This window comes from Balearica regulorum, chromosome 8, assembly GCF_011004875.1.
Source record: "Balearica regulorum gibbericeps isolate bBalReg1 chromosome 8, bBalReg1.pri, whole genome shotgun sequence".
In the NCBI taxonomy this organism is placed as follows: Eukaryota; Metazoa; Chordata; class Aves; order Gruiformes; family Gruidae; genus Balearica; species Balearica regulorum.
Window position 1 is genome coordinate 12,902,776 of NC_046191.1, and position 19,044 is coordinate 12,921,819.

Consider the following 19,044-nt stretch of genomic DNA (forward strand, 5'->3'; position numbering starts at 1 on the left):
ATCATAACCTTTCATTGAACTTCATTCCTTTTTCATTGCTTAGTTCCTCCAGACCTTCCCATTTGATAGTCTGATAATCCTCTGCACTGATGATAGCTTCCATCTTTGTGTCTTCAGCAAGTTACATCAGTGCATACCTGCTTTTTGCACCAAGACAGAGCAACGAGGAGAAAGAGAGGTGCACTTGGCTCTGCAAGAAGCAAGGAGAAAGCAGAACACAAGGACTGGTGGAGGGAACAATGGAAAGGAGGAGTGCAGAGACTCACTCCCACCTCCATCTGATCAGATCTCCATGTTGAGAAGGATCAGCAAGACCCTCACTAAAGCTACAGTGGAAATAGTGCGTTGTTCTCCAGGATAAGCAATGGAGGAAGGAGCTTAAGTTGTCCCAAACTGGAGCCTTGTGCAGCCCAGGCTGCTGCGACCAACAGCACAAGAGTCAGGTTGTTTCCTGAATTGCAGGTGAAGAGTTAATGACCTGTAGGGCTTTGCCCGCTGCAGGAGCAGTTAGTGCGGGAAGGAGACCCTTGTGCAGGCGTGTGACACGATCATCTCTGGTTCAGCAGTCCAGACTGCAGTCAGACCAACATGCTTGGCTGGCTGCAAACAGCTTTTCTCCCAGATTTCAGGTCACACAGGCAGGATTCAAGATTGAAGCAGAAGATTATCCATTTATAAAAGTCTCTCTCCAGACAGTTTGGGAACATCAGGCTGTACACAACAGATCACAGCACTCTGGCCTTGTCTCCCTCACCCTCACCTCCCTTATTTTTGAGAGATATTCTTTGCTATGTGTGCTCACACTACCCTGCTTCCAAAGAGGCCGGAAGGCAGAAACCCAGATCCACCACGCACAGCAGATTAACCAAGTCCTTGTCCCCAGGGGTTAGGAGGGGACTCTGCGTCACCCCCCGTCCAGCCGTAAGCGGGCCAGCACTGCGCCGGATCCACTTGCCGCAGCCAGGGTTCTCCGGCAGACCAGGGTCCTCGTGCCAGCTGGAGCTCCTGCCCAGGCTGCTGCAACTCCGGGAACATGGTGGGAAAGGAGAACACTGAGGAACAGCAGACACCTGCTGAGGATAAGCAGTAAAAAAAGGCAGACATGCAGACAAGGGTAATGTATCAAAGCAAGTGAGCATGAAAAGAGAACCCAAATAATAGAGGAAGAATAAAATGGAAAAATGTATTTCATGTGCTGGAGAATTAAGGAGAGAAACAGAAGATGTGGCAGCAAGGGAAAACCAAAGAGCAAATGCCCCATAGGAATAATGGTGGCGACAGCACATGCAACAGGGAACGAGAGTCCAGAACTGACAGAAGAGAAAGAAATTGCATTCAGAGGAGAAGAGGAGAGTGACCTGGAAATTTATTCCAACAGCAGGAAGAGGCTGGGCTGTGCAATTTGGGGCTCATCGTTGGAGCCTGACAAGCCTGCCAGCAAGGGTGGATCCAGAAGAGAGAAGGAATGCTTGGAAAAAAACTATGAGATGTGGGATACAAGGTGGAAAAGTATCTAGTAGGGAGTGTGAAGGAATCCACTAGTGATTTCTCATTTCATGGCATACAGCGTAGAAAGATTTCCACTGAAGTGGACAACAAATCAACTAAAAATAGATTAATGGTTCAAAAGAAAAGCAGGATAACAAAGAAAAAGAAGTGAAGAACAGCAAACCAGACTGATGCCTACATTTAACAGGGGAGAAAGAGTGATCCAGACAGCTGCAGGCCTGCCAGTCGGATGATAATAGTATTCAATTAAAGAGTAACGCAGCACATGGACAGGAAATGGAAAGTGGGATAAAATATAGACAATTATGTCTGACTAACCTGATAGTTAAAAAACCCCTTCTATAAAGCTATAGGCCCTGTGTGGACTCCAGGGAAGGAGCTGGGAACCTTGGGCCCAATTGGGAACCTTGTTAGATGTTGGGGCAGAAACCAGTACAGGAATTTCATGTGGGAAGGAGTGGTTAAGGTCAAGATGAAAGCAGAGCCTCGTGAAAGGGAGCATATCAGGATACACAGAAGGTTACTACTGAGCTACTTTGTGGATGTTCTTATAAACTGATTTCCTTAAGGACTGGCACAAATATTAGGTGTAATCTGATGAAACCAGAATGTTGTGGTGCATTGGCACTGTAAGGAAAAGAAAAGAAATGCTCTATCACCAAAAAAAGGCATGAAAGTCACCAGAAGCACAGTTCTTTACTTCATTTGGGGGACTTTGTGAGCTGCAAGAACCTGAAGAAGAGGAGTTAGAGGAGTAACCAGCCACAGAGTGACTCTGAGCTGTCACAGCAAAGCAGGACTGAGAAGGGCGAACACAGCCCTGGCTGGATCCAGATGAGGAATTCTCACCAGGTGAGCACAAAGTCTGCGACCACTCCTGGTCACCCGTCTTCAGGAGAGAGCACCTGAACAGCAGCACGGCCAGAAGTTACCCTGGCAGTAGGCACAGGGGCAGGCTGGCTAGTAAGAAAATGCTGGAAATACTTGTTCAGTCTTCCATGTAATGGCCGAGAGGGAAACGATTGCTGTCTATGAATACATTGGAGCATAAATACCAAGGCAAGGACCTATGTGAGATAAAAGAAAATGCTGGCATAGGAACAAATGGGTATTAGCTGGCCATGCATCAATTTAAACTGGAAATGAGAAGACGATTCCTAACAATTAGAATAGTGAATTCTGAAACTGCCTTCAGATCAGATGAGCCCGAGTCAAAGCCCAGCGACTGTTTAAGATGGAGCTTGATAAGTCTGTGAAGACAACACAGGATGAAGTGGTGCTGGAGACAGCAAGCAGTCAGACTTAACGTCTCCGAGGTGTCCTTCTGTCCTGTCTTTCCAAATGCTTGTGATAGCTCTTGCGGTGTCACTGGGAAAAAAATAAGCATACGTGCCGCTGGGCCACTTGTTTATTGATCTGTAGTTGGTTGTTTCCTAAAAATGTAAGACTGGAAGAGACCACCTAAACCACCCAAGTTGAGAGCCTCCCGTTGACACTGGGCTCCTGTAAAGGTGCGTGCGCCACTGCCTATGAGCGACCAGGAGGCTGTGCCTTGGCTGAGGATGATGACCCAGGCTTTGCCCAGCCTCTCTGCGCACTGTGCTGCTGCTTCGCCTGCTGGGGTGGACCACAGCCACTCTGCGGGAATCCACAAGAGGACTGGGACTCCCATTTGAAATAGATGTCGAGACAACACCGAGGATAGGACCAGCTCCACCTCATGAGCACCAGAGAAAGTAGAGGTTGGTGTGTGAGCAGCACCAGGGCCCTCTTTCCACCATTTCCCTCATGCCCTCATCATGACCCTCAAGCCAAACCTCCCCACCCCACCCCGACTCTGGCAAACCCGCAGCCTTTTCCCAGCCATTTTCCATTTCCCCTCCTCTTGCTGCCCCTCCACCGCCTCGGCCTCCCGAGACAGCTGCCTATGCCCTAAAAATCAGCCCAAAAATGCCCCAAATCCCAGCGCCCAGCCGCCAGCACTCTGCACATCCCCAGCCCCTCAGGCGCTGCCTGGCTGGGCGTGGCCATGGAGTGGGCGGGCAGTGGCGCCGCTGCCCATTGGTCTCGGGGGAGAGCTCCGCCTCTAAGGGCGGAGCTCTCCCCCGAGACCAATGGGCAGCGGTGGGGGGGGTATGGCAGCCCTATTTAATGGCTGGGGCAGCCGTGGTGGCGGGTAGAGCGGGGTGCGGCTGGTGGTGAGTGCGCGCTTGCGCGGGGGGCGCTGTATACACGTTGGGGGGTGGGATCCCGCCGGGTCGGTGGGTGCCGGATCCGGCTCTGCTTGGTCTTTGCTGTGAGTCCTTTTGGATTATTGTTGAGGTTGGTGGTGAGTTGGGTTTAGCTGTTGGTGTATGCTGGAAGGGCTTTTGGGGCTGTTTGCTGAAGGCTGTTGCACAGCACAGGAGTGGTGAGGCCTTAGCGGGGTTTAGCTGCTAGCTAGCTGCTTTGGGATTGAAGCTTTTCCTGCCAGGGATAGTGTGCCCTGCCACAGTGAGGCCATGTGCTGGCATGGCACCCACTAAACTGCCTGCAGGAGTGGAAGAGGCTGGAGGAGGCTCATGTGTGTGTCTGTGTCCTTGTCACCCGGGATGCTCTGGGGCATGGGAGGAGGTGGGTGGTAACTGTCTCACCAAAGCAGTGGAGGGATGGGTCTGGGGAGGCCGCGGCCTGATGGGTGTTGCAACATGCCCTTGGCAGGTGGTGAGGCTGGGTGCGGCCGCCACCAGGCAGGAAGGCGCTAGTGGGGGCTGTCACCACCCTGGACGGGGGGGGGTAACTCTAATAGCAGTGTGGATCCTTGTGACAGGCCAGTGATGTGCAAGTCTGCCTGTGTCAGGAGGAGGAAGATAAGCGGAGTCCAAGTTTGGTTGTTGAAGTGGCTTTTAAGAGCAGCTGGGTCCTGATAGTGTGAGGAGCTGCAGTGTTCCCAGGAGCCTCTGGCTCATGATGTGGTGCTGCTGCCCCAGAGCACCCTCTGGGGTGCCCAGAGAAGGGTGTGATTCCCTTCCTGCAGCTGGGCTGCCCTCCTTTGGGGCAGTGGCATGACAGACCTGTCCCCTCTGTACTGTCTCTGTGGAACCTGGGATGCTTTCCCAGCCTGCCAGAAGGGGAGGACTGGCACAAACACCCTGGTCTCTGGCCCGGCAGGTTTTTGCCTGTCGGCCATGCTGGGGAACAGGGTCCTGGCTGTGCTGGGGCTGTCTCCCTGCTGCTGTCACAGATGGACTCTGAGCCAGGGGTTTGTTTCCTCTCCAGGTCAAGACCTGGTGGCTGCCGAGCTTCAGGCAAGGGGATTGGCATCGCTGTGGTGGTGCTTCTGGTGGGGCCGGGGGCAGCTGCTGTGGCTGGTCCCGGCCTGCCCCTCGAGCAGGCAGCAGGGCAGGCGGGGCTCGCGGGATGGTGGCTTAGCCCCCCCCCCCCACCGCAGTCACTTCCGCGGCTGTGCGGAGCCTGCCTGGGGCCAGCAGCGGCCCTTCCCCGCAGCCCCAGCCGGGCGTCAGCCCCGGGCCCGGCCGTACAGGCCCCGTTGGCGGCGGTGCTGGCGCTTGGCCGGGCCGCAGCACCGCGCTTCCGGGGCCCGGAGCGGCGGTAGGCCCTGGCGGCGCCCCACCCCGAGGCCGTGCCGAGAGCCGCCCGCGCTTCCCGCTCCGGGCCGGTGGGAGGGGGGGCCCTTGCGGGGCTCAGCGCTGCCGGCAGCGGGGCTGGGAGCCTGTGCTGGAGCCACCTCGCCGGGGGCGGGAGTAAGGCCCGTGCGGGGCGCTGCCCGGGGACCGTGCTGGTGCGGCCGTGGGGCTTGGTCCTGGCTGAGGGCAACGGGGATATTGAACAGCTGAGGAGGGCCGTGCTCTGCTAGGGCTTCACTGCAGCGGGTCGAGAGCAGCCTCCAGTGGTGGTGCTGGCAGCTCGGCAGTCGGAGAGCTTTCTCCTACACAGCTCTCGGCATCAATGTACCATTGAGATGGCCCTTCCCTCCTCCTCCGGGCAGGGTGGCAGTACCAGGCCTCCCCTGCTGCTGCGACACAATGTTAGCTTTGAGTGCTGGCTCGTGTAGGTGCTTGGCTTCCCTTTGGCCCGTGCTCTGGAATGCCGGTGGGAGGAGGAGGAGGTCACTGTCACCCTCCTGGTGGCAGCAATAGCCTGGCTGCAAGCTCCCCTCACTGGTGTGTGGTCATGCACAGGGGTCTGCGCTTGGTGGGCAACTGCAGCTTTAATAACCGTGGTCAGATGCTCATCTGACCTTCCACAGGCAGTACTGGACTTGGTCTGTAGATCTTATGTGGGCATGTTCCTCTATTGTAATGAAGGGGCAGTTGGGAAAGCTGCTACTTCTAGATTCCTGTAACAGGCTAAATGAGGCAGCATAAATATATAGGCATTGCAACAGGAGGAGAGGCTTTGGGGGTGGCAGTGCATATGCCTCAGTGCCCAGGCTGCTTCCTGCAGGGGACTGTCAGATGCTTTCCCTGTGACTGACCACCTTGGTTCTGGAGTCCTAAGGGCAGGAAGGAGTGGGGCAAAGACCCCTTCCTATGCTCAGTGGGCAGTGTGGGATAACACTGGGTGCTTTCCTTGCTAGTGCCTTCCCTCAGAACGTCTCTTCCCCTCTTGGTGGCCAGGATTGCCTGTGTAGCAGTACATCCATCGTGCTGTACTGCCCCAAACTGACCACCTTTTCTAGTAGAATGCAGCCAGGGCAGATTCCTAGCTGACTGAAGCTGACCTTCCCACCAGACCTGCTGGGCGGCTTCATGAGGATGATTTAGAGTCAAACAGTTGGCTGAGCCCTTGGAGCTTGACTGAGACTGCTGTGTCCTATCTCCTTCCTAGGAAGCCCCTCTAGCTCATGGGTGTGTTTCTATGACAAGTAGCACAATGCCAGCTGTTGCAGCATCTACTTGCTGCATCTCACTGTGGGGATTAAGCCATGCCACCCACACAGCCAGGGCCACCACAGTCCTGTCCTGTGTGGTAGTCTCACATCTGTTTCCTGAAAGTCTCTTAGATGGGAGAGGATTGTATGGTCCTTCAGGGCAGAAATGTAATATGAAAGTACTGCTAAAACTGAGGCTAGGGGAGAAAAACTCACTCTTAGAGGTGTCTCGCACCATGTTTTGGAGGTGAAAATAAATGAGCTTAATCAAGATGCATAGTGTCTCCTTTCTCTCCTGGTGGAGAAAAGCTTTGTATCCCCAGGAAGCTCTGAAGCTGGCATCAGAAACATGTGCATTGCTGCATGTTTGGCTTGGCACTGTCCTTGAAGGTTGTGGGTGAATGCTTTCCCCTTTTCTGCTGGGGTTACAGCACAGTCAACACTTGGTCTGAGATCCTTCCTTTAGGAAGAAGCTTACAGGAGATACTGGGAGTGGTGCCTGTGATGACCCAAGAGATCTTCTGTGTTCCTGTGCTTTCATAGTGGATTTGTGCTAGCATGTGCTCTACTGGCTGTCAGATGGTGGGAGTACTTGGGCTGGAAAGTCTGGTTCTTGCTAGTCAAACAGGTGAGGCAGCCTGGGCTCCTGCAGGGAGGAGCTGGTCCCCAGGAGCCAGGGCTCTTCCCTGAAGGAGATGTGGGGCTGCTGTTACTCAGAGATGACAAGTTGCAGCTGCACAGCCAGCTCCCCACCAGCAGGCCTGTGTCTGAGTGCTATCTGAAACTTTAGTGGCTTGGGAGTGGTGGAAGTGGTAACCAAGTCTGGTTCTTGATTTTTTTTTCATTAGCATCTCACATGGTATTTAATTTCTAGTTGATTCTTCCCTGTGGATCTGGGTGGTAAGCTGTCACTGTGGCAGAAAATTCTCCAGCCTTGCTGCAAGGAGTTCTCTTACTCAGACCAGCTAGCTTGCTTTTATGGTTTGTTAATAGATTTGCTCTGTATACATACAAATTTATCTCATGCTGCTTCTACTTAACCCTAAGAGGCTTTGTCTGTACAGGACCAGTAATAGGAGCAACAACCCTGGCTTTGAGTGGTCTATCTACACCAGTGTGGACATAAGCAAGCCTAATGCTTCTTTTTGTGTGTGGAGGGCTGTGAACCCTGTTAAAGAAGGTATCAAGCCTTATGCCTGTTGGGATCTGTGGTGCATATACTGGGTTGCTGGAGTTTGACATCTCTAGTATTGTCAGAGAACACCCTTTCTCTTGTTAGAAGGTGGTTGTGTGACTGCACTGCCCTCTTGGTGTGGAGAGTAGTGAGGCCCAAAGCTGATGTCATGGTGGGTTCCAGGCAGTGACCCCTTGTCTCATTGAGAAGTGGCTGTGGGTTCACGCTTGGGCTTCTTGAATGGTCCACATAGAGCTGCAGAGTCTTTACTTTCTCCATCTTGCTTTGTAGACTTTTAATGTCCCATCTTGTCTTGGTGTGCCTGTGTAATTAATGCACAGGCCTGGATGGGACAGAACCCAGTAATCATTACTGTAATGATTACAGACACTGCTGTGGGAACAGAGGTGAAGCCTTGTAGGAAGACACTTGCATAATGATTAAAACCAGAGATGAATGCTCTGGTACAGTCTGTCCCACCCCAGATAGGGGTGCTCTGTTTCTCTGCTAGAGAGCTTTAGGCAGCTTGACCTATTTCTAGAAATAGGTGTCAGGAGTTGGCCTTGCTTAGTCTAGCCCTGCCTGCCCTCTTCTGTCACCTGCCTGTTCTGTCCTTCCTGAGTGTGCACCCTGGGGAGTGCTAGGTGCTGTCACTTCAGAGAGGGAACCCAGCCATCTCCACCTCCTTCCCCCCTCACCTGGTGCTGCATGAGAGAGTAGACACAGCTCAGTGTAGTTAGCATGGAAAGGAAATACCTTATTTTCCACTTCTGCAGGTATCTTGCCCTCTGTTACTTTTCTTCCTTTACCACTTTACTCCTATGTTCAGTGCTATGTCAGACTCTCTGCCTAATGTTGCCTTTTCCCTGCTTTTTCCCCAGCTGCTCTCATCTGTAGTGATGTCAGTGCCTTAAATATGCAGCTGCCAGTGTTGGATGTGATAAGGAGTAAGCCTCCTAACAGCTTGCCTGATGAGCTTGAGGAGGTGCTGTCCCTGAAAAAAACACTGTGCTGTGCATATAGACCTTTTACTGCAACGTATGCTCTTGCGGGACCTTGAAGTCTGATTACCTGCCTTGAGTTTCATACAAGGTTACTAGTATGGTATTGCAATGTGTTTACTCCTTCCCCTGATAGCTTGTGAGGTGCCACGCTGACTGCCCAGGCTCCGTAGAGCTTGGTGCTAATCTGGGACGCTCCTCTTGCTCTCCCTGCTTCCAGTGAGCATGGGAAGGGGAAAGCTAATCTCTGTTTCTAGGATGCTGTCCAAAGGCCTGAGGGTTTTACAGCTGCTGTGTGAGATAGTGGGTAGGGTATTAACACACACTTGGTGAAGATGGGGAAACTCCTCAACTTCAGACAGGTCACTTCCTGCCACTCGGAGCCAGTGTGCCAGGAGCAGCACCCAGCCAGTGTGACTCCTGCAACAGCAGCTCTTGCAAGAGCTGTTGCATATCAAGGGTTTGAGAGTGTGCATTCTTTCTGTGAACAGTTCTATATGGACTTCAGAGTATGCTGATGCAGAGGTACCAGGCTGTTAGCTACGTCCTTTGACATTCAGCATGAAGTAGCTGAGCCAGAGGAAGTGACAAATGGATGTGATTCAAGTAGGAAAACTTATTTGGTGGTGTTAGCGTGAAGTTTCCGTGTAGACTTTGTTTTGTGTGGGCCAAGAGTTCTGGGACTGGTTGTCCTCAGAGTCTGTCCTGAATCCTCAGAGCCAAGGTGATGGGCTAGGAGAGCTACTTTTCTGCTCTGCCCTAATCTGCTGGTATGGCTTTCCATACTTCCATAGCAGCTTATGCTCTCCTGCCAGGTTGGTCTTCTGTGCCCTATGAGCTGGTGCCCAGGCATCTCTTTAGGCTGTAATTTCTCATGAGGGGAAAAACATGACTTTGGTAGCATGTGGACAGCAGTGCCATAACTGAGTCTTCAGTCAGATGGCTGAAATCATTGGCAGTAATGCAAGTGTACTTGGATACAGCTCTCCTGATGAGTGCTCTCTGCATGTGCTTGAGCTGGTGTCCTGAGATGCTGTGTGTGAAGTAAGCGTGCACTGTCTGGTTACAGGCCCCTCTCCCTTTTGCCTGGGCACAGAAGGAGGGAATCCAAATCCAGTTAGAGTGATCCCACTGCAGAGTTGATCATAAAGAATAGGGTTTTGCTACTTAGAACTGGCTGGGCTTCTCTTCCCTCTGGTCTTTGACTGCCTTGCTGCTCATGTGTTGTTCAGGGCAGACATGGTTTTGTGTTCCTTGTTTTGCTGGATTCACTTGTGTATAAGCTCAGGAAAGCTTCTGCTGGAGCTGTGACTGACAGCTGTTGGTGATGGTTTGAGGTGCCAGCCTTGGCATGTGCTGTGCACAGCTCTGTCTGTGCCTGGTCTGGGGCCACCAGACATTGAATTGGTCAGTTCCACTCTTCCACAGTGGTGGCTGCTGCTGGCAGATGCTTCTGAAACACAGACCCCCATAGCTCTGCTGGTGAACATACTCCCTGGGCACGTGGAGCTGTGTATGGGCCTGGCTGGACCCCACAGTGACTTTGTGGAGCTCTAGGAGGCTGGGGAGGAGCTGGGAGAGGAAGATACCTTTTCCTGAGTGGCTGTAGAGCTTGGAGCTGCAGCAAGCCTTGCTGCCAGCTTGTAGGTCGGGGTGTGGGTTGGTGTGATATCTGGCCAACTGGTTATCTCCTGACCTTTGAGGGTTGCTACTCCCTTGGGAGCCCCACAGGGGCCAAGCCTGCTTTAGCCAGTTCAGCAAGAGCCCTGTGCCAGTTCCCCTTGGGGTGGCAGCTCTGTGACCACCTACCAGACTCTTTTGGTGCTGCCTGTAATTAAACTAATGGAGAGATTAGGGTGGCTCGCTTTCACACTTATTACAGGACTGATTTCCGACTCGAATGCTGATGGGGTAGGTGTGTTGGATGGTTGGGGCTGAGTCTGTTCCTTGCAGATGGCTGCTGTGTGGGGAGAGATGTGACCTGTGAGGTTGTTAACAAAACTGACTGGGTTGAGCTCTGGTTTCTGTCGGTGTCGTGGCTTACAATGCTGTGGTCTGACTGCTCTTGGGCTGCTGGGGCTGGTTATAAAGAGCCTTGCTGTTCTTGCTGAAGTTGCACTAATTAGTTGTATAGCTTGTTGGAAATACGCAGTGTACACATTGCTTGGCGTAAGCAAGTGTCTAATTCTTGATGTTGATCACTGGAGCAGAATGTGGCCTGATACTCTGGTTTGCAAATAGTGGGAGCTTTCTTGCTGAGATGAAGTGACACCCTGTTGGTGAGAGGTGGAAGGAGATGTGTTGCAAGGTCTCCAGGTATTGTGCAGGGTGTGTTTGGGCTCCAAGGGTTCCTGGTGCTTTGGGATATGTGGACCTGTTTGCTTGACTTCTCTTCAGCTGCTAAAGGCTCAGCTTTGGGTTCCCCATCTCCTCCCAGCTCCTTGCCCAAGACGATCAAAATCTGGGAGGAGTCAAAGGAGGATAAGTGTCTCCCCTGTGCAGAGAGGACAGATACCAGCCACTGAGCTGTAAATGCCTGCAGTGTGTGACACGCAGTGTAGTGTGGAGGGCAGTAAGAGCAGATGCCTGGCTGGATGGTGAACCCCTCAAAGTGCAGAGGGACATCAAGTGTCAGTGTTGTGCACAGAGGAAATGGTAGAGGTGAGTTCAGGTTCCCAGACGCTTGCTACTCTGTGCTGGAAAACCCCTGCCTGCAGCAGAAATGCTGGCATGGAGCCATCATGGCTTAGGTAGACCAGTGCACTTTGCATCCTCCTCATTAGTGAAGGTAATGCTTGGGCCTGCTCTACAGCTGCCCCCTTGCAACTTAACTGCCAACACCCCAAGGCCAGTGGCTGCCCCTTGGGACACAGAGGAGCCATACCTGCATCTGCTCACTGAGCAAGGCACACTTCAGCCTCTGTCTGATGCAGGAATGTGTAGCATGCCAGTGTGGATACCAGCTCTTGCAAAGACCTGAAGACTTCAGGAGTTCCCTGGAGATGTGATTGCTCTGTTAGCTGAATGCAACAAGATGTTGTTCTGCTTAGGGAAGCTGTGGAAAATGCATAGGTCCTTCTTATAAGGGCCTGTAGCATAATCCTGCTAGTTCTGCCCTGGTCTGGTGCCTCCTGTCTCCCTGTGGCAGGTATGGCTGTAGAGAGTGCAGGAGATGCTTCACAAGACACAGCAGTAAGAGGGACTTGTTGCTGTTCATACTGGTGGGGACTTCTGTGCTAGTGCTGGGTTGAAGTGGGTTTCTCCCACTGCTTGGGGGAATAGTTGTCTGGGTTCAGGGCTGCTGCCAGGATGGCCCTTGTCTGCTGTGTGCTCTGTGAAGCCTTCAGCAGGTCTGTTGTCAAAACTGCAGTGTGAGTCTTCTTGACCAAGTCTCCAGGGTCATGGGACCCTGAATTGTTTTGAGCTGGAGTCCTAGTTGGCTGGTGGTGCTGGAGCCTTGCTGGCATCAGGATCAGCAAAGTGATCTATAGTGCAAGTGTTTCCCTGCAGCTCTGATCTTGTGGGTGACTGATACTATCGTCTCATCTTAGCCTGCCCAAAATAGGCAAGTACTCGGCAGGAGTTTTGTCTCTGCCCTGGACCTGTAGTAAGGCTGACTCATTTAGCTTGATAAGATAAACAAAGAGCTTGAATAGTCAGGTACCTGTGCTGGGAACTAACTCTTGAGGGCTCCTCAATCTAGCAAATAAAGGTGTAGCTGGATGCAGTGGTTGAAAGCTGAAACTAGACAGACGAGTTTGGAGCTTGCTCTTGGCCATTAAAGCAACATAAAGCTCAGCTGCTTTCAGGACTTTTACTCACTGCATTTCCTACAGCCGGAGTCTTGAGTGGCTCTCAAGGATGCTATAGTTCCTGCTATACTTTTCTGGCCTCTACTGCATGTGGAGATTGGATGATCTTGGCAGTGCCCCAGACCTTAAATATTACTTGTATCGCAGTGATACTATGCGTGAGTATTACTTGCTATTAAACCCCTTGAAACATTGGGTTGGGAAGGTGAACATCTGTTCTGCTGCAGGTGTTCCTGAGGTGTGGGGATAAGTCCTGAGTGGGTTTTGCCCTGTTCCTGCAGCTGCCTCCAAGGTGGTATAAGGAATCTGTGTTTTCTGAAGCACAGCAAAACTTCTTGGGCTTTGTCCTTGGGGGTGCATGGCTTCTCTGAAGCCTTGCTTGGAGGAATGGGTACTTGGGGGGTGGTGGTGGTGAAGGGAGAAACCTGTTCCATCCCACTGCTGTTGCAGAAAGCTTGGGTGGCACTCCCCAGTTCGGAGGAGCACAGAGGGTATGAGTGGGCAGGCACAGAGCCAGCAGGGTTGCTGCACTCGAGTGATTTGCAGAGAATTATGAGCCAGTGGTGCATGCCAGGCCCCTGTGGAGATTACTGCCAGTGAAGCAGCATCGTGTAGGTGCTTGGTATCACTGGACAGGTGGTGTCTACTGCTGTCCTGCCTGGGTCTCTTTCCTAGAGCAAAGAGGACTTAGCTGAGCTCTTCTCCTTGCGGCAAAGCTGAAGGAGTGATGCTGGTGCTGGCTAGTGAGGGCCTGAGGTGACAGTGGCTGCTGGATAGTCCCAGCTGGGAAGAAAGTTACTCTGGCTTCAGCCTCCTAGCTGCTGGTCTGGGAGATGCTGTGTGGTTCCTGGTGGTGGCAGCAATAAGCCTCCTGGGGAGACTGGGCTGGGGACCTGTTTCCCCAGGCCTGTGTGTGGGCAGTGATTCCTGTGCACCTTCCTGGAGGAAGGGGTAGGTGGAATGTCTAGTAGGAGCCCTGGGGAATGTTTCCCTTGCAGGTGGGTGAGTCAGGTGAGGATGGGCCTGTGCTCTGCCTCCCTCCCTCCCTGCTGCTCTGGTGTCCTGTGGGCTGGGGAGCACAGGGAGCTGGGTGAGGGTGTTTCAAACTTGCCTGCAGCAGCAAGAGCCTGGGCCCCTCCTGCTTTTCCGCAGAGTATCTGTCTGGATTACTCTCTGGTGTGTGCTTGTAGTGAGGCTAAGCAAGTGTGGGGAGTGCCAGTCCTTCTCCCTGCAGCCTTATATCCTTCTCCTGCGGCTTTCTCCACTATCTGGGGATGCTGTCCGCTGTCTGGAAGGGGAGTGGAAATGTCATTGCCAAGTAGGATGCACCTAGCCTTTGAGGTGCTGGGTTAGGGGGTGGTGGCTCTTGTCAAGAGGGTTTTGTGCAAGGATGTGAAACCAGGAACTCTGACACCAGAAACTGGTGTTTGCTTCTGAACTGACGGCTTTCCTTCCTCATGCAGTGGGTCTGCCAGTGATGCTGTGTTGCTTCTCTGGCAGGAGCCCAAAGCTGATCAAAAAAGCACTGCTCTGTGGAGAGTGTGGGCCAGCTCTGCATCTCCCTTGGAGACTTTGCACCAGGGTCAGAACAGTGTGCTGGGTGGGTATGGGTGGCAAGGCTGGTAGCAACATCATGGTTGTGGGTGCTAATGCTTGAGTCTGTACAGCAAGAGTAAGACTAAAGGGCTGGAGATACAGTGCTGAGGTTGGAAGATTTCCTAGCAGGCTTGAAATATTAGGATCCTGCCTTGGAAGGACTGCTAGTGGTGGATGATGGGATTCCCAGCAGAGCTGGGGAAACAGGGCCAGGCTCAGTGAGGAGAAGCAGGAAGCATGTGGCTCAGCTGGAAAGCAGATGCTGGTGTGTGATCAGCTGAGAGCAGTGCTGGCTAAATACACATGACTACCTCTGAAGCTGTGCTTGAAACTTGCTGATCTGCAGAGCCCAGGAGGGCACTCTGCAGGACCGTGAAAACAGCTGCCTGATGTGCCTTTCCTCTCTACAGAGATACTGCCACCACCATGGAGGGGATTGTGACCATGTATCAGGACTTCATGAAGAAAGCAGGTGAGTGTTTGGCTCTGCCCAGCTCCAGAGCAAGTAGCCCCACACACCTTACTGCCATAGGCACAAGGGGATGGTCTGTCATCCCTGAAGCAGTCAGGGTCTAGCTGCATCCTGCCTCTGCCTTGACATAGATGCAGCTCTGGGGTTTTTTGGGCTGCCTGTTATGAGTCTGTCTTGCCTCAGTGCCTGTGCAGGCCCTTTTGGGGCACTCATGCCCTCCTGGGCAGAGGATCTCCAGGCTGCCCTGCAGTGTGGCTTCAGGCTGTACCTTACTGAGTGTGGCTGGCTTTACCAGCCTCTGCTCCCAGACTGCCCCCCTACCTGCACTCCTCTCCCAGGAGAACAGGATTGCTGTGTCCTTGCCTCAGCTCTGGCAGTAGTGTTGCTGGCAGCAGATTGGGGTGAGGATGCTAACTGCTCTGCACCGTGGCTCTCTCTGCAGACCCCCGCATTGCTGATTATCCACTGATGCAGTCCCCGTTCCTTGTCATGGGCATCCTTCTGGCATATGTCTACTTTGTACTATCCTTGGGTCCCCGGCTAATGGCCAACAGGAAGCCTTTAAACCTGAAGAAGTTCATGGTGCTATACAACTTTTTTCTGGTGGGACTCTCACTTTACATAGTCTATGAGGTGAGTTGTTGGCAGTAGGCTTTGTCTGGCATATATAAAGCAGTGCATGTAGGCTGCATGGGTGATGGGGAGCCCTTTTGCAGGCTTTTCCTTGCCCTTTTGCACAGGGCTTGGGAAGTGCAGTGGGTGATATGTTGGGCCTCACTCTGATGCTCTTGTTGCAGTTCCTGATGGCAGGGTGGCTTACTGGGTACACCTGGCGATGTGACCCTGTGGACTTCTCGCAGGACCCTAAGGCCCTCAGGGTGAGTTCTAGTCCCTCTCCTGATAAGTGGGCATGGCCTTTAGTGCTTCTGTTTGGACAGCAAGGTCACAGCTACCTACCTCTCCTGAGGCAGAGGACTTACAGTCTCTGGCTCTTGGTTTCACCTCAGGGTTACTGTATGAAGACCCTTGGTCACTGGGCATGCTCAGGCTGAGGTGGGTCTCTAATGTTAATCTGTTCTGTTACAGATGGTCAGTGTTGCTTGGCTCTTTGTCTTCTCCAAGTTCATTGAACTGACGGACACGGTGAGTTACTGAGGAGGCCTTGTCACTGCTTGTTGGGCAGAGAGTTGGGGCCCAGTGTACTTGGGGTAGATGTTTTCTTCAAGCCTTTCCAGTCTGAGCTGGTAGTGCTTCTGTCTGGCCTCATAGCCAAGGAGGCTGCTCTGGGCTATTGCAGAGGCTGCTCTTGTGGTGTGTTACAGCTCTGGAAGCTGAGGTGACCTAATGTGTGGTGGCTGTGAGCTTGGAGGAAGGGGAAATCTCACTGAGATCAGACGCTATGAATTAGTGGCCTAGCCTTCTCTAGCTGCTCCCAGGGCTGCGCATCCTTGATGCTGTTGGGTTCTCATTGCAGGTGATCTTTGTCCTGCGGAAGAAGAATGAACAGGTCACATTCTTGCATCTCTTCCACCATTCTGTTTTGCCTTGGAGCTGGTGGTGGGGAGCAAAGTTTGGTCCAGGTAAGCTGGAAACCGTCTGGGTGCACAGCTTGGGGAAAGGGTGGGGTTAGCCCCAGCATGCTGAGAAAGGTTTTTGTTTTTTATTTTTTTTTTTAACCTGCTGGGCTCCTAGGAGCTCATTGTAGCACTGATTGCTGTGGAGGATTGACTTGCACTATGAAAATCTGTCTTAACAGGGGGAATGGGCTCATTCCATGCCATGATCAATTCAATGGTCCATGTTGTCATGTACTTCTACTATGGGCTCTCAGCAGCGGGACCTGCCTTTCAGAAGTACCTGTGGTGGAAGAAGCACATCACAGCCATCCAGCTGGTGAGTCTGCTGTGGAGCAGAGCATGTGCCCTCAGCCTCTGCTATGAGGGGCAGGCCAGCCTTTGTACCTACGAAAGGTGCAGCTAGCAGCTGTAGTTGTCTCTTCTGTAGCTTTTTCAGTCTGGGTTTCCAGCAGCCCTACCAGCCTAGTCAGGGTGTGGGTGCTGCTCAGCCTGCTGCCCCTGGGCTGCAGCTGCATTGGGAGGGTGAGAGGCACATGCTGCCTTGAGACCTGTGCCTGCCTCTTCCAGCTGCTGCTGGCTGTGCCTCACCATAAGGCCTTCCACTTTTGGGAAAGGAGCCCATTGGTTTCATTTAGAAAGAAAGTCTCTAGTGGGATACCTGACCCTACTCCCATGAATAACTTGTCCCTGCTCTGCCTTGCTCCCAGGCACAGTTCGTGATTGTCTCCGTCCACATCTCCCAGTATTACTTCATGCCCAGCTGCCAGTACCAGTTCCCCATCTTCATCCACCTCATCTGGATTTATGGGACCATCTTCTTCATCCTCTTCTCCAACTTCTGGTACCAGTCCTACACCAAGGGCAAACGGTTGCCCAGGGTGGCTCAGCAAGCAGCCCAGCACAATGGTAGCAGCATCCATGAGAATGGCACTGTCACCAATGGCAAGGTCAAAGCCAACTAGAGGGCAAGGCCCTCCCAGAGCCAATGAGAGCCCCGGGGCAGAGGCAGCTGGGACCTGTTCACCTGCTCCTGGGTGCCACTAGTCAAGTCAAGTGCCTACAGACTGTTGTACCCCTGTGCCCAGCCCTGCTGTCCTCTGTCTGCATGCCTAGCCCCTCTGCTCTGAGCAGCCATGGGCAACTTCTCCTGCTCCTGGGAGGGCTTGTGCTGTTTCTTAGTGTTGCTGAGCAGAGAGGCAGCTGCCTGCATCACAGCTGTGGGGCTGCAGTCCCATTCCAGTGTTTCCAAAGGAACTTCCCCCAAGTGCCTACATCTGGCCCTTCTGCCTGGGGGCCATTTCCTTCTGAGTAGGACCAAAAGAAGAGACCGGTCCCTGTCCTGGTGCCCTCTCCTCTTCCCTGTCTCATCAGAGCCTGTGTGGATGAGCAGACTTGTCCCTGGCTGCTTGCTGCTGCCAGCTCAAGTGTGAGTGCTCCTGCTCTACCATGCCTTGTGCCACTTTGTTCCATGCCACAGCGCTGCATGTTCCTTCTGGTCCCTGTGTGCCCAGGTGGGGGATCCTGCCCTGGTGTATCTGTGCTCAGGTGTGGGTGTGGAGAATGTAGGGGCAGTGTGTGTGGGACTCAAGGGCCCAGACCTGCCCAGTACAGTACACATGCCCTGTGCCTGATACATAGCAGGGGTTGTGACAGCCTGAAATGCCTCCCCCACACAGTAAGCCTGGGTTGCCTTGCCTTTCTGTGCCTGGACTGGGTGCTTGGTGTGTGCTTTAGCCACACTTACCTGATCCTGTATGGCAGCTGGTGGCTTGCTCCAGAGCGGGGGAGGCCAAGCTCAGCCTTGTCTTGAACCACTTCCATTCCTGCAAACTCAAGACTTGAGCAATAATTGCCCCTAGAGTCAGCTCCTGGGCTCTGCTGCTTGGGACCAGCCCTGCTCTGGCTCAGTGTGAGCACAGCAGAGGATGGTTGTAGTGTGCCCTGCTGTGGTGTAACAGCAAACACCTCTTGCCTTTGTGGATCTGTCTGGGCCTGGGTGAAGGTGTATGCTGCCCTACAGCAGGGCAGTGCGGCAGCTTTCCTGGGCCTGGTGCTCATCTCCTGCTCTGGCTGTAACCAAAACCATGCTGATGGCCATGAGGATGAGGTGAAGGAGCCAGGCCCTGTCAGATTGGGCTGCTCTTCTATCACAAATAAACAGACAGAAGGAGAAATGGCTCTGCCCTCTTGTTTTCCTGGCTTGCTGTGCTCAGAAGCTGTTCCAGGTGCTTTGTCCCTGCCCAGTATGGTTGGAGGCAGAGCTGGGAGAAGCAGCTGGTGTAGCAGGTTTGTGTGTTGGGGGGAGAAGGTGATAGCAGAGTGCTGATGAGGCAGATGGCAGATTGTTTCTAAGTGCTTTGGTAGAGCAGTGCTCAGGGCAGGAAATGTGTCAAGGCTCCTGTTGTGAAAGTGGTTCCACCCTGTGAAAGAATGGCTGGGGTGGAGTGTGGCTGCAGGCTCGGACCTGGGCCAGCAGCTCAGGAAGAGCTGCTGCTTTTCAAAAACCCAGAGGAGCTGAGGTGTGGCTGAGCAGGGAATAGAGACCCTGGAAACCCAGATGATGGGGAAACAGTAGCCTGCTTTTGACATCTGCTGAAGTCAAAACTGCCCCTGCAGAATGTAGCTCAGGTTGGTCAGTGAGGTTTATGTTGCTGCTGCCTCACTCTTGCTGCAGAAATGCTTCTTGCCTGGCTGGGCTCTATTGTGTCTGCCACCTGGGACACTAGCTTCCCTTCAGTGCTGGCCAGCCTAGGTGCTGACTCGAGCCTGGGAAGGGGGGTGGGTAGCTGGCTGGGCTGCTTGTGGCTGGGCTGAGTGCATTAGATTAGCAGGCCTCCAGAAGATGAGTTTCACTGTGGGTTTGGTTGGGGTGTGGGAGGGCTTTAGTGGATGTCCAGCCAAAAGCCCTAGAGCAGGGCTTGGTGTGAGGAAAATCTCTGCTGACCCTGCCTGAGCTGCCGTACACCTCAAGGCTGTGCTCTGAAATGTAGGAAAAACTGAATTGCTGTTTTTCTGTGGGCAAGGACTGGC

General features: G+C 53.1%; 1 protein-coding gene across 2 annotated transcripts; it reads left to right on the forward strand.

Moving 5' to 3' along the window:
* Nucleotides 1–3,648: 3,648 nt before the first annotated feature.
* ELOVL1 (ELOVL fatty acid elongase 1) lies at nucleotides 3,649–18,188 on the forward strand. 2 transcript variants are annotated; one of them, XM_075759665.1, is made up of 8 exons: nucleotides 3,649–3,707; nucleotides 14,376–14,437; nucleotides 14,880–15,070; nucleotides 15,235–15,315; nucleotides 15,524–15,580; nucleotides 15,912–16,017; nucleotides 16,194–16,330; nucleotides 16,722–18,188. In XM_075759665.1, exons 2-8 carry the CDS (start codon nucleotides 14,392–14,394, stop codon nucleotides 16,974–16,976), a joined length of 873 nt encoding a protein of 290 aa, XP_075615780.1. In that variant the 5' UTR covers nucleotides 3,649–3,707; nucleotides 14,376–14,391; the 3' UTR covers nucleotides 16,977–18,188. The 2 variants fall into 2 exon arrangements, with proteins under 2 accessions (XP_075615780.1, XP_075615781.1); XM_075759666.1 differs by lacking the exon at nucleotides 3,649–3,707 and adding an exon at nucleotides 4,967–5,100.
* The last annotated feature ends 856 nt before the right edge of the window (nucleotides 18,189–19,044 follow it).

Bases quoted from the DNA above. Each gene is read 5' to 3' on its own strand.
- ELOVL1 (XM_075759665.1), top strand. From the start codon at position 14,392: ATGGAGGGGATTGTGACCATGTATCAGGACTTCATGAAGAAAGCAG. The intron at 15,316-15,523 runs GTGAGTTCTAGT...GTTCTGTTACAG, and splicing joins AGGACCCTAAGGCCCTCAGG to ATGGTCAGTGTTGCTTGGCT. The intron at 15,581-15,911 runs GTGAGTTACTGA...TTCTCATTGCAG, and splicing joins TCATTGAACTGACGGACACG to GTGATCTTTGTCCTGCGGAA.